We start from the raw sequence: 15,141 nt of genomic DNA on the forward strand, positions 1-15,141 counted from the left end.
CAAGACGGAGGGGGGGAGGGGGGCGGCGACGCAATACTCAACTGCATATTTTGTCTTCCATTTGAGACTTGGTTTGAGAAAATCGGTTCAGTCATCACCGAAGAACCGATTTGACTTTAATTGTGGAATATGCCCGGAATTCCGGACTTCCGGAATCGTCGATAGTAGGCAATATATTCAAAGAATGTTTGATTGGCAATCAGTGATCTAGATCTGCGATTAGAAGTTATTTGGTGACCATTTCAATAGTTTTTAGCCTCTGAGGTATTACGATTGTACCGATTTATATGGGAAATTCCAGTGTATCCTTACTAACACCCCTGTAACTCCGGAAGCAAGAGTCAGAACCGAATGAAATTCAGCAGCAGTCAATGGCATTACTGTATCTTTCATTTGAAATCAAGTTTGTAAAAATCGGTAGAGAATTCGTTGGGGAATGGGTGTGATATTAGCTTAAGAACTTGGCGAGTTCCCCGGGGGCGTCATGACCTGTCATAGGTGGCCAATTTGGTCAAAGCTGCTTTGATTGATCATTAGTGATCCAGACCCGCAAACTAGAGTAATGTTACATCAATTTTAATATGTTTTACATCATTTGAACATCATGGTGGTATCAGTTTATATGGGAATTTGCTGTGTGACCGCACTCTGTTACCTCGAGCTGCTCAGGGTAGGAGAAATTATGCTTGTCGGTGGTGAATATAAATGTCACCCACCATCATATGCACTCATTTAGAGGGTGACCCATTTGCCTTCGGTAATATCACAGACAATGCAACCAGACGAGGACCAGCAAACGGGTGTACTTACGTAGGGGATGCTCAAAAGCTACGACCTGATAAGACTTACTGGACGACAACCAACGACGAGGGCTGGCGACTCCTTTTGAGTCCGAAATTCGAGCAAAATCGAAACGTGATGCAAGTTCACTAAACCAAGGCTCAGTTAAGTTACAATATCACTAATCTTCATCATTAAACATCTTAACTCTATTTATTACTTATAAATAACCTAATTCTAAGTGACGTCACTTGCTACTTGCGGTTTGGTTTTACGGGTGTAGACGGAAGATGGCCGGATCGTCGACTGGGTGACATGTTGGTGGTTTACGGTGACAATGGCTGTGTATGGCGGCAGTGGCGGTGCGTCGGTTATAACTGGGACTCTGGTCCAACGGTTAGCCGTCGGAGCGTGTATGGCGTGCGTCCTTCGCCCGGACAGTGGTATTTTCTGCTCTCGGGAGTCGATTCGACCTGCGGCTTGTGGTTGCCGGTTTTCAGGGTTGCCGGCAGGCAGAAGAATGGCGTGGTGGTTGCCGGGATTGTTTCCGGGGGGTCTCGGCACGTGGCGACGGACAGAGAGCCGTATGTTGGCGGTAGTTTCCGTTCCTGTTCTTGGTCCCGTTCTGCGAAGGAATAGGTTCCAGATGACAATCTGGATCCAAGAATAAAAGGTCCTCTGGGGACCTACCCAGAGGTATTAGTTACATAGCCATACAACCATGTGGTACCCGCTACCACCTTCCCGTCTACTTTTTTGTACCCAATTTTTACCTTTTTTTTCCGGTATTTTAATTTGTCTGTGAACCGTCTTCTCACCGTTATTTTACTTTGCGTACCACTAAATTTTAGATACATATTTTAACGACAATCAACTTAACATGAATATTTTACAAATACCTTTTAAACTCTATTACTCTAGTCCATTAATCAGTCCTTTTGTGTTTGGACTTTTACTAACTGTAACTATAAAAAAGCATTAAATCAATTAACCTGCATCACTTTTAACACTTAACAAAAATTACTTTGGAAAATTAAGAACACCGCGCGCACTTCTTATTCCTTTGATTGTCAGAGCAGAAAGAAGGATCAGGGCCTGGAGCTGAGCCTAAAACGGTGACGTATTCGTAAGTCGGCACCGGAGATGTACCGAACACCTCCGAAGTTTGACAGCTCGGCTATATCCGTTTGCTAACCCTTTTACTGGCTACTCTACCCGTGGCGTGTAGCGGCAGCCAAATGAGACAGGTACCGCTGTAAATAAGTACTGTGAAATGATGTGGGTACCATTTGGGTGGCAGTGGAGCTCGTAGCAGGAAAAGGCAGAGTTGGATTTGCATGCTGGGAGGGCAAAATATTGAACCGCTCAAGGATTGATATTTATTGTGGCGGAGCCATCAATTGCTCATCGTAACCGACGGTTACAATGCCCCATCGTTCTTCCGAAAAATTATAGAATTGTATTTTTTTCGACTAATAGGGAAATTAACATAACGATTTGATAAGATTCTTATCTGGAAATCGATTAGCATAAATATCTAATTAACTTCAGAAATAGTGGTTGGTGATTCTCTAGTAGTTATCTGTGCCCATCCTTCACTCAGTGAAGGAGGCAAGAACTCATGAGTGTACCCCTACATACCAACACATGCGAATGTGTTGAGAACTGTCAACATTTCATTTTCACTCGGTTATTTACATTCGACATTTTTTTTTTCCGCGTGGTAAACTCGCGAGATTATTTTTGCCGCAAAAATTGTTAATTTCGCGTTTACTATTCAACGATTGATCTATCAATTGTGTCTGTCCACCAGAAAGTTTCCGCGCGCGCTGGTTACAGTGGAGTTTCGAGGCAATAATCGGTTTTCCTGGCACTAAACGGTTTATTCGTCCCCACCGAAAGGAAAGATTCTGCCGGAGGAGGCAATTGTACTGTCGTCTACTTTTGTTAAACGTATGTATGGAGCGATCGAAGTAATTTGTTGATTTAACTTTGTCCCTTTCTTAATACAAACAGGTGCAAACCCACTGATGTCCGGACCATCAATGGATAAGGAATCTATGTTCAAAACTTCAGTTTTGAAGATGTGCTTCTTCTTAGGATTCGGGTTTCAGATCCACGGCGGAAAATACTCCGATTGGTTTCCCATCCGCATCTGCCAACTCGTAAGAACTGGTGCCAATTCTGGCCAAAATTTTGCATGGCACATATAGTGCATCAAGTTTAGCGTTGTACGCGTCCCCCGCCGAGGATTGGCGGAAATTCCTTTTGAAAACCCGTTGGCCTATGGAATACACCGGCGCTGAATTTTTACAACGAAGGTTATAAGTATTTATATTCTTATTGTGAGCGTTCTTCAAATTTTTCACTACTATGGAATAAATTTTTTGATCTATTTCCCTTTTCCTTTCCACCCGTTCCTCCTCCGACATGTCTTCCTTGTCCCTGTCCATCCTGTGCTCTCCTCCTTTCCCTACTATTTCGTGTCCGAACAGAATGCGATATGGGGAGTATCCGGTGGCAGAATGGGGAGTGCTATTCAAACAGAATTCGATCTCGGACACCCGCGTGTCCCAAAGTCGCTGATCTTGCTTTACGTATGACCGAATGCATGAGTTAATCGTACGGTTCAATCGTTCGACCGGGTTAGATTGGCTGTGGTGCCTGGAATTAGTCCAATGCTGTATGCCGTATTGGGTTATAAGAGATTTGAATTCTTTTGAGAGAAATGTACTCGCATTGTCTGAGATTAAGTATTCGGGGACAGAGTAACGCCTAAACCAAGCTTCTTCTAGGATTTTTGTAACTTGCGGTGCGGAGATTCGTTTTACCGGTACTAGGAGACACCACTTCGAAAACAGATCCATAATTACCAGGAGATGCGCATGACCTGTTTTACTACGCGGAAGGGATTGAATAAAATCTAGCGCGATAATCTGAAACGGTTTTGTAGTTAAACGTTGTTTGCCGGGCTCGGGGATCTGAGAGCGATTGGCAGGTTTGTTTTGTCTACAGATAGAGCATTTACGGATGTGCTCTCGGACATCTTCTGCCATTTTCGGCCAGAAATATTTTTGCCTTATCTTTGCTAAAGTTTTATCACTACCTAAATGTAAACTATCGTCATGTTCTTCTACTAGAATTTTTGCTCTAAGGGCTTCTGGTACACAGGTTTTCCATGAAAACCGATAATCAAGGAGATCATCTGAAACAGAAATCAGTTTTTTTAGTGTTCCCTTTTCCACTTTAAAATCCTTGTATTTTTCAGGCATTTTTGCAACTTTCCTCATCATATCCACATACCACCCCTCTGTTATATTTAGTTCTTCTACGGATCTCGATAAAGCATCTGCTATCAGATTATCCGCTCCTTTTCTGTGCAGAATAATCATGTCGTGGCGTTGAAGGTCTAAACTCCACCGACATAAACGGGAGGAAGTTCTCCAACTACTTCGCATGATGTAAGTCAATGCGGAGGCATCTGTATATACAGTAAATTTGGTGCCCTCCACATAGCACCGAAACTTTTCTATCGACTTGAGAACGGCAAGGCCTTCTTTCTCAGTCGCAAAGTACCTTTGTTGAGTTGTCGTTAATTTTTGGGAAAAGTATGCAATTGGTTTTTCTACACCTTCGTGGGTTTGTGTAAGAATACCTGCTATTGCAGCATCACTGGCGTCGCAGTGAATGGAAAAGGGGAGCGAAAAATCGGGATTCGTAAGTATAGGTGCACTAATCAAAAGATTTTTGATTTTGATGAAAGCTGTTTCTGCCTGGTCGTTCCAATGTACGGTTTTTGGTTTGTTTCTGAGGAGGTCGGTCAAGGGATGTGTAACTTCGCTATAGTCGATGAGGAATCTTCTATAATAGTTACACATTCCCAGAAACCTTCGGAGTGCTCGAAGAGATGTGGGTCGTTCATAGTTAACGATGGCTGATACGCGGTCTGGGTTGGGTTTAAGGCCTCCGTGTCCTAAAATGTAACCCAGATACGGTACTTCAGGTACACAGAACTGTGATTTCTGCAAATTAATTGATAAGTTGGCTGATCTAAGTCGCTTTGCTACTTCAGCCAACAGAGTTAAATGTTCCTCAAACGTATTGCTGATGATAATTATATCGTCTAAGTAGACGAATACGTTTGGCTCCAGTTCGCCCGCACCCAGGACTCGGCCCATTAGCCGTGACAGTGTAGCAGGACTGTTGACCAAGCCAAACGGCATTCGGGTGAACTGGAACAAACCTCGTCCCAAAACGGAGAAGGCTGTAAATTTACGCGATCTTGGGTGCAATGGAACCTGTAAGAATGCTTTCGATAAATCGATAGTCGAAATGTACTGTGCTGCTCCTAACCGACTCAAAATTCTGTCTGCATGTGGGAGAGGGTAGGAGTCCCTAACGGTTCGGTCATTTAATTTTCGCGCATCCAAGCATAGACGTACTGTGCCATCTTGTTTGTCCACAGGAACAAGGCGTAAGGCCCAATCGCTGTAGGAACGCTCTATTATTTTAGCCTGAAGCATCTTGTCCAATTCGACATTAATCTGTTCTTGTCTCCTCGGTGACGTTGGGAACGGATTAATTCGAGCGGGGGGGAGTTGCTTTGCTTCATCAGTTAATTCAATTCTGTGACTCAACCAGTTAGTAGTGTCTAATATACCTTCCTCTGCTACTTTGAAATGCTTTTTAATATTCTCTAGTTCTATTAGTTGTTCTTCACTCAATTTAGATCTCCGTTCGTCTTTCGCATGGTAATTTTCTGACTCTTCATTTATTTCTATATTTTCAACATCAGCGTGGCAAATCGTCGGTCGAATTTGAAACGATTTCCAAAAATTCATACCCAGAAGAATTCGTCTTCTGAGGCTAGGTACGACTAGGGCTTCAATTATTTTTGTCTCGCCATTAAACGTGACTGGTAGGAACACTGTTCCCCTCACGTGTAACTCCTCTCCATTGGCTGTTCTTAGACACACCTCAGAGGGAAAAAGTTGTAATTTATATCGTTCAATCAGCTTTAGTGAGCCAATCCCGAGAATACTCAGGTGGGCTCCGCTATCGAGTAGACCTACTAAAGAACTACCGAAAATGGTTATTTCAACGAATGGTCTCTCGTCATTCTCTAGGTGTATGATTGTTTCATTAATTTCATATAGGGAAGAATGAAAATAATCGGTCTGGAGTACTTTTTCAAACCCATAGGTTTGCAAAGCCTTTAGTTGTTCTATATTAGAGAGGGGCTTTATGAACGCTCGACTTGTCGGCCCTTGGGGACAGTCTTTGACGCGTTTTTTCGCAAAATGGACAAGAATTCGTATCTACGTTATAAAACCCACATCTTTGGCAGAACCTATGCCTAGGTCTGTCACACTCACGAGCGTGGTGACCATGAAGCCGGCAATTAAAGCACGTACCGTCCTTTGGCGGTTGATAATTTCTCAGTAACGCATTGAGACCTTTCTGTGAATCCTGACCCTGATCCTCTCTATCGGTTCTACGCGAGTTTTTCCCTTCCTCATCCGATACATGGGCACGTGATTTGGAGTTATAAAAATTTCGCGATTTAAATTGGTCGTTCTCGAATTTCTGCCGAAATTTGGGCTTCGCCCCTGTATCCATTTCGTTCACCTGGACGTTTTTGCCCCGTGAATTAGTATCGTTTCCCGACGTTTGGTATTTGTACCAGAAAGTAGCATCTAATCGTCGCCCGAACTTTTTAAGGTCCGCTAAATTATCGATCTCGGAAGATACCGCGTGACCCTTGTAATCCGCGCGTAAATTTCGAAACACGATTTCAAATTTTTTTCGCTCGGTCATTGGTTTGGTCAGCGAGTTGAAAATTTTCTGCATTTCCATAAAATAATCTTGAAACTTTTCGCGGGGACCCTGTTTCCTCGATATCGCGCGTATTTCACTGGTATGGTCGTGGTCTGGACTGAGAAACTCACGCTTGAGCTCCTCCTTTAACTCGTTCCAGGAGGTGAAATCGTCGTTTTCCACCCCTGTCATGAACCAAGTTTTCGCGGCCCCACTGAACAAATGAATAGCCGACCTAAATACTTCTCTGTTAGACATATTCTCCGATTTCGCGTAAAATTCTACTTCCCTTATAAACTTCATCAACGTTTGGCCATTATCGGTGCCATCGTACTTTAGCTTCCAGTCCGAGACTGGTCTTCCTTTACCCGACCGGCGATAAACCCTGTGCCTAGGTTGCGGACGCGATCTATCCGACGACCATCCGGACTCCGTGCCGGAAGAAGCATTTGAACTCGACCTGATATTACGCGATTGTTTCTGTTGTTGTCGCGACGGAACCCTAGCCTTTTTACTGTCTCGATCTGCTTTATTTGAATTTTCAGGATCACCGAAAGACTCAACCTTACTATGTGCGTTATCAATTGAGCTAAACTGAAGCATTCTCTGTGCCCCCATTTGCATTTGTGGGGGCCCGAACATCCAAGGGTATGCCCCAGCCTGCATGAAGAATGGAAGTAAATTGTTCTGTATTGGGAATTGACTTGATTGATTATTATCTACTGATTGTAAATTCCTTTTTAGGTATCGACCTGGCGTAACGAATACATTTCCGTCTTCTTGACTAGATAGCCCCGACGATTTATTCCCATTGTTCTGGTTTTGATTTCCGATCGCTAATTTAGACATACTCTGATTGATTTGTTTCTCCATTTCTTGTTGACCCAGCGGCGAGAAAAAAGAAAAATATTGGTTATAAGTTTGACGAATGCACGTGCATAAAGCGTCAATATCCGAGAGATCGTTCTCCTCTTCAGCGTTTTCCATAATGCGTCTAACGCGCGCGAAACAATGAACCAATCGCGTTTTTAAGCTTTCCTTCGTCCCTTCATGTCGTTTATAATTTCCGAGAAAATCTTTGATTTCCTTAACTTTAGTATCAATTATTGAAATTTCCGCGTCGACACTGGTATCTAATCTATTGAAATCTAAATCCGCATGACCCTGTTCTTTTTCTACTTTCATTTGCTCTCTTAAACGTCTGGCGAGAGCAGCGCGTGTTTCCGTTTCAGTAAACTCGATTCCCCGAATTGCTAGTTCATGTTCGATTTCTTCCCTGACTAAGTGGTGGACTAAAAGACTTTTATATTGCATGTCGAATTCTACATCCATTTTGTAAATGAAAGTTGAACAGTTCTACTACACCAAAATCTGCTTCGTTTGGAGGATGAAGCGAAATCTAAATCAGCGTACTGATTTTTACCTCCCCGCGTGGGATAGACAAATTTTATTTGAAAAGTGGGGTTTTTGAAGTTGGGCGCCAATATGTTACCTCGAGCTGCTCAGGGTAGGAGAAATTATGCTTGTCGGTGGTGAATATAAATGTCACCCACCATCATATGCACTCATTTAGAGGGTGACCCATTTGCCTTCGGTAATATCACAGACAATGCAACCAGACGAGGACCAGCAAACGGGTGTACTTACGTAGGGGATGCTCAAAAGCTACGACCTGATAAGACTTACTGGACGACAACCAACGACGAGGGCTGGCGACTCCTTTTGAGTCCGAAATTCGAGCAAAATCGAAACGTGATGCAAGTTCACTAAACCAAGGCTCAGTTAAGTTACAATATCACTAATCTTCATCATTAAACATCTTAACTCTATTTATTACTTATAAATAACCTAATTCTAAGTGACGTCACTTGCTACTTGCGGTTTGGTTTTACGGGTGTAGACGGAAGATGGCCGGATCGTCGACTGGGTGACATGTTGGTGGTTTACGGTGACAATGGCTGTGTATGGCGGCAGTGGCGGTGCGTCGGTTATAACTGGGACTCTGGTCCAACGGTTAGCCGTCGGAGCGTGTATGGCGTGCGTCCTTCGCCCGGACAGTGGTATTTTCTGCTCTCGGGAGTCGATTCGACCTGCGGCTTGTGGTTGCCGGTTTTCAGGGTTGCCGGCAGGCAGAAGAATGGCGTGGTGGTTGCCGGGATTGTTTCCGGGGGGTCTCGGCACGTGGCGACGGACAGAGAGCCGTATGTTGGCGGTAGTTTCCGTTCCTGTTCTTGGTCCCGTTCTGCGAAGGAATAGGTTCCAGATGACAATCTGGATCCAAGAATAAAAGGTCCTCTGGGGACCTACCCAGAGGTATTAGTTACATAGCCATACAACCATGTGGTACCCGCTACCACCTTCCCGTCTACTTTTTTGTACCCAATTTTTACCTTTTTTTTCCGGTATTTTATTTTGTGTCTGTGAACCGTCTTCTCACCGTTATTTTACTTTGCGTACCACTAAATTTTAGATACATATTTTAACGACAATCAACTTAACATGAATATTTTACAAATACCTTTTAAACTCTATTACTCTAGTCCATTAATCAGTCCTTTTGTGTTTGGACTTTTACTAACTGTAACTATAAAAAAGCATTAAATCAATTAACCTGCATCACTTTTAACACTTAACAAAAATTACTTTGGAAAATTAAGAACACCGCGCGCACTTCTTATTCCTTTGATTGTCAGAGCAGAAAGAAGGATCAGGGCCTGGAGCTGAGCCTAAAACGGTGACGTATTCGTAAGTCGGCACCGGAGATGTACCGAACACCTCCGAAGTTTGACAGCTCGGCTATATCCGTTTGCTAACCCTTTTACTGGCTACTCTACCCGTGGCGTGTAGCGGCAGCCAAATGAGACAGGTACCGCTGTAAATAAGTACTGTGAAATGATGTGGGTACCATTTGGGTGGCAGTGGAGCTCGTAGCAGGAAAAGGCAGAGTTGGATTTGCATGCTGGGAGGGCAAAATATTGAACCGCTCAAGGATTGATATTTATTGTGGCGGAGCCATCAATTGCTCATCGTAACCGACGGTTACAACTCTTCAACCCGTAACTCCGGAACCGGAAGTCGGATCAACTAAAAATTCAATAGCAGCTTATGGGAGCGTTATACCTTTCAGATGAAACTAAGTTTGCGAAAATCGGTTCAGCCATCTCTGAGAAAATTGTGTGAGTTTAAATGACACACACATACACACACATACACACACACACATACATACACACACACAGATATTTGCCGATCTCGACGAACTGAATCGAATGGTGTATGACACTCGGCCCTCCGGGCCTCGGTTAAAAAGTCGATTTTTACAGTGATTGCATAGCCTTTCTTTATATGAGAAAGGCAAAACGTGTTATCAGACCACTGATAGAGATACATTGATGATATCTTTAGCATTTTCAAACGTAAAAATTCATCTATTAACATCCACCCATAAAATATCAAGTTTACACATAAGGAAGAGAAAGATAACGATTTGCCCCTTTTTGATTGTAACGAGAGAGGGAGGGACCTTGACTTTCAAAATATATAGAAAACCTACAAATACCGAAAGAATTATACCAAATACTTTAAACCATTCCTATCAGCTTTAAAATGACTGCTTTTCATCGCCATAGAACGCTTAATTTACCATTAGGGAAAGAAACAGAATGAAATTCATTTTCGAAATAAGCAGGCTCAACGGGTATCCAGAGCAAACCATTCAAGCAATAATTCTTAAAAAATCTAAGATGTTTAACAAACAAGCTCTCACTACCTTAACGCCAACAACTGAAAGTTAATAAAGATAGCGATAGATTTCAATAAAAATATAGCTTATCCACTTAGAACAAAAGAAAAAAAAGATTGGTATGGATCTGGTTCTCAGTAGTAGAAACTACCAACTAGAATCAGTACTAGATTCTACAAAAGATCCGATAGACACATTAGGCAAGTCTGGGATATACAAAATAGCATGTTTTTACTGCAATAAAATTTATATTTGACAAACCAAGAGAACATTAGAAATTCGGAGCACATTGCAGAAATTAATAAAGCTTTTAGGAAATTTGATAAAGATTTACCACTTCAAATCTAAGGTAGCGGAATGCGCCTTTTTAAAAAACACGAACTAACTACTGAAGATATAAAAATTCAACGACAAATTTTCCCTTGAAATTGTATGTAGCTGAGAGCTTAGAAATTCATCTTTACTCAATCAAGATCAAGGCAACGGATGTTCATAATTTTTAAAAACATTACCCACATGAAAAAAGGTCAACTTCACGTATCTAGGTACCTATCTGTTTTCTGTATAAAATTTTTCCCGAGACTGATATGGACACTGGAGATAACTATAAGTCATAGCCAAAATACGAAAGACAAGAGGGTTAATTGTGAAACCTTCTCTATTTTAACCAGCTTTTGCATTAAGCATGATATCTCTACAAACTATTCCAATTGTTGAAACAAAAACTTATCGATTTTTTATGAAATCAATGCCATTTCCACAACTATCCACAATCTTCATTTGCAAATCCCTTCATAGAACATTCTGTAACTATTGAATAGAAAAGAATTTTTTAAAAAAATCAGTTCAATCGATTGCGGATATATCATGCGCTCTACTAATGCTGAAACATGAACAATATGTAGCAGTGATTTGAGTAAGGTTTGGACTATATTCCTTAAAAAATCACAAAACATATCTGCATTGTACCAAGTTCAAAGATATATAGTCCATTAATCTGCAAATCAGTTGAAAAAAGCTATTAATTACTACCAACTCCAAGTGTTTGCCGGTCGAGATATTGTCTACAGAATACCTGTTGCTGAACGCAAGTCTTTTGGAACAATTTAAAAATTTTCCCGGGATTCGGGAGATCCGAAAATCCCGGGGTTCCCGGTATGGCATCTCAAATTCTACATACCCTTGATTGATTCATTGATCTTGTTCACATAAGATTTACTACTTTTGATCAGCCTTATTCTAAAATGTTAAATCGATTTACATAATAGCAACTTTGATCATCCTTATTCGCGGCTTTCTTTTAAGTTGTTTATTCATTCTAGAACACAAACTCAAAGGAAAAGGGAAAATTGGGGTAAAACAAGGTCATTGTAATTACCAGGAAACGTTTTTCAGACTCTTTTAAATAGATACACACTTCTCGGTTAACATTTTTTCAACCTTTTAAAAAACAAGAGTAGCGTTTCAGATACAGGAATCCTGTGAGTTAAAATATAGTTTTGAAAGTTAAAAATTATCCGAGCTCGTAATTTTAGCAAAGACTAAGACTTCGAAAGTTTAATCCCATTACTGAATTGTAGATCTCCTAAACATACCTTATCTCTACCAACGTTATGATGCTTGACCTTCCGAACAGTGTACAGAGCACTATCAACATTCTTTAAACCCGACTGAAAACTTCTTTCTGCATGTCTAATTATTCACAATAACCGCTAAACGTTAAACGCCGAGAATGGTGAGACATGATTTATAATTATAATAGTTGGTAATAAAAAAACAAGAAACTATCAATTACTCCAATGAAGCGGTTCTATAAGTGTCGATTAGTATGAGCAGGAAGGCAAAGCAGGAACGTACATATGTATGTATGTTCATTTAGCAGTAGAATAAACTGCGTACAAACCGACTGCGCTCCTCATGGACACTACTGACCAAGGTTACGGTAAAAGCTCGCAGAGGGTAGCAACAAAAAAACATATAATATTTCGTTGTATACCATATCAAATCCATACACGCGGAAGCTATCGATAGTATTATTTATGTTTGATTGGAACTGGTTTCTCACACAAATGAATCGATAATAGCCTACGCATGGAGATGGTGTTGATTTCTATTAACAACATGAAGACGTTCTCCGTTTGACATGATATGTATGATTCGGATATGACATGATATGTGGTTATTATTAGTAGTAGCTTTAAAATATACGGCTAAATAGATGAGAACGACTAGGGAATGCTTGCCTCTGAAACTGTCATTATTTGCTCAACGCTTCCTTGTAAATAAAAATCTCACAAAACTTACAAGCATTCGAAGAAACTCATTCATGTGGGTCTAATGAACTACAGTATGCAACAAATATTATCGTAATATAAATTTCAGAAAATTTAATTCACCTAGGTTACGACACATAGACACCAGAAAGAACTCAAAAGTATAACAAGCCATCAACTCACCACTCCTTTGCCACTGTCGAAATTTGTGATACAGAAAACAGGAACACATGCAGAATATCGACGACAGAATCATTAGTGTGAGCACAATGCCGACCCAAACGTCCCCAATGAATCGCTCGTAGGTCGGATCCAGCAGCTGTTCGCTGCCATCACCCAACCTGGCAGGGCCGCTGCGACTCGCATAGCTCTGCAGACTACTCAACAGGTTGAAATCACTCGTGTTGTAATCACCAAACAATGACTCGCCGGCAGAACCCAGCGATCCCATCCCAGCTACTCGAACCGCCGCGTCCTGGTGGTAGTGTAAACTGGGCCAGAACACAGAATAATTGTTCCCTCGAATCAGCTTGTCAAAGTCAAGATGGGTCGGAATTTCGAAGGTTATTTTCGACTCCAAATTATCAATCATGTTTGCTATTTACAATGTTCACCTTTGCTCACTTGTATATTTTTAGCACCGTTTCGAATGTATCACTTGCTAAATTGATAAGGCTTCAAATTCCACTGGTCTGATTTCGATTCTTATCACCGTGAATCACATCAAACTCACAAAAAAACAATGCTAGCCAACGGGATACAATCTGATTATCTTCCTACGCCTATCAATTTCCACCGGATACGATTCGGTTTCTCACTCACTGTACACGGTATACAGAGATCTGCAGCTGTTTCGTGAGAGCGTTCGGTAATATTACCGCCTTCTCAACACGGCGTGTGCGCAAGTACTGGCGCTCTGATTTGACTCTGAGTGCCAGCAGTGGGCCGCTTCTGGTAGTTGGCTGATGCCGCCAATGCTGATGTGATTATTCGATCCATTCACCCGTTCGCTCGTCTCCTTCCTTTACACCCCTCAGCCAACGGTGTGGCGCTTCAACCGGAAAGCCGTCAAGTGTTCTCGGCTAGACAGGAACCGGGTTGCCATGGGAGAGTAGCGGAACTGTGCTTGTGTGAATGCAGTAAATTCTTAGGAAAATTTAAGAAAAAAACAATTTATTTAACCATTTTGCAAGTTGTTTCCTTTCCAATTTTTACTAAATTGCTGATGAACTGGAAGCTGTGTAAGAGGGCATGTATTGTATTTCACAATTTTTTACGGTTAACTATGTAGTATTGACTCAAAATGTAGAAAACAATTTGCTTGTAGGTATACTACTCACGAAAATATTTTCTTCAAATTCCATCATGATTGAAGCAACAGAACTATATTTAATGCTGATTATACCGCGCGCTCTCTCCAAGGCAAGTCTCGACTGGCTGTACTTAAAAAGCGATTATCTCGGAAAATTGCTTTCACTAAGTACCGTTGCGGTGAACACGATTTCTCGAGAACCGTTTTACCATTCGATCTTTTACATGAAGGTTTTAATCGTAGCAGCTATAATTCATGGATTTTATTATGATTGTAAACATATATTTTTCCGGCCGAAAACCTGAATTTTTGGAAATGGCTTTATATTAATTTCTGTAAAAGCCGTTTAAAAAGAAGTGTTCAGATAACTCGATAATCCTCATAGCACGTTTTTTGCATAACTGTCGTTATCATAAGTATCATCAATTCATAAAAGAGAATTTTCTAACCAAAAAAGAACTGGGTTGGAGCATTTGGACTTATAATTCCAGTGCATGGAGTCAGGCAGTAAGTTATTGGTCATGGTCATTAGACTGCCCAGAAAAATAATGAATTTTTGAAAACTCAATCGGCCCACCCCTGAGTCGATTCCTAGTCCCATTAGGAGTACTTGCTCCAAATTTGAAGCAAATCGGACAAGTCTAGCTACCGGACCAACGTGCTTGAAGTTTGTATGGGATTTTTCGATTTTCGCCGCTAGGTGGCACTGTATACATCAGATTGTCACCAAAAGTGAAACTTAAGAAGATAATTTTATTATCTACAACTTTGTTGAAGACTGCAAAGCGATCCGACTTCAATAGGAAAAGTTATTAAACTTTTAACGAAGTGATGTCTAAGTCAGGGCCTAGCAGTGCATGATAGTGTATTAGTACTAGGTTCTAACAAACTAAACATTTTTGTGGATTAATGGTTAGATTTCACCCGGCCCCGTGGTGGTGGAGGAACGCTACGTGGGAAGCTGAGCTGCAAGCAACCGGGCGGGTCATAGGTGGTGGATAATGCTTAATCGCGATAGCAACTAGTTGTGATTCGCGACCCGAACCAGCAGCGGGGGCTGACTGCGGGTGTGGTAGGACGAGGTAGTGGGCCCTATACGTTCTAGGCCTAAATACCACATGCCCTAAAGCAGCCCTGACAAGGCGAGCCAGCGCCGCCTTTAAATAAGCGCTTAGCCCAAATCCCTCTCCTCCCGTTATCCTTCCTTCCTTCCTTCC

At 41.6% G+C, this 15,141-nt stretch overlaps 1 protein-coding gene and 1 long non-coding RNA gene across 3 annotated transcripts in view; both read right to left on the reverse strand.

The window, feature by feature from the left end:
* Nucleotides 1-13,525, reverse strand: part of LOC131689470 (protein commissureless 2 homolog) — a 66,188-nt gene extending 52,663 nt beyond the window's left edge. The window contains exon 1 of the mRNA XM_058974569.1: nt 12,796-13,525. Coding sequence (XP_058830552.1) covers nt 12,796-13,204 — 409 coding nt within the window. The 5' untranslated portion in view covers nt 13,205-13,525. The remainder of the gene's footprint in view (nt 1-12,795) is intronic.
* Nucleotides 1,312-2,224, reverse strand: LOC131689471 (uncharacterized). 2 transcript variants are annotated; one of them, XR_009305403.1, is made up of 4 exons: nt 1,805-2,224; nt 1,680-1,745; nt 1,554-1,620; nt 1,312-1,466 (listed from the first exon to the last, which is right to left on the reverse strand). It is a non-coding gene; the product is annotated as an uncharacterized LOC131689471 (long non-coding RNA). The 2 variants fall into 2 exon arrangements; XR_009305402.1 differs by having other exon boundaries at nt 1,680-2,224.
* Nucleotides 13,526-15,141: the final 1,616 nt, after the last annotated feature.

This window comes from Topomyia yanbarensis, chromosome 3, assembly GCF_030247195.1.
Source record: "Topomyia yanbarensis strain Yona2022 chromosome 3, ASM3024719v1, whole genome shotgun sequence".
In the NCBI taxonomy this organism is placed as follows: domain Eukaryota; kingdom Metazoa; phylum Arthropoda; class Insecta; order Diptera; family Culicidae; genus Topomyia; species Topomyia yanbarensis.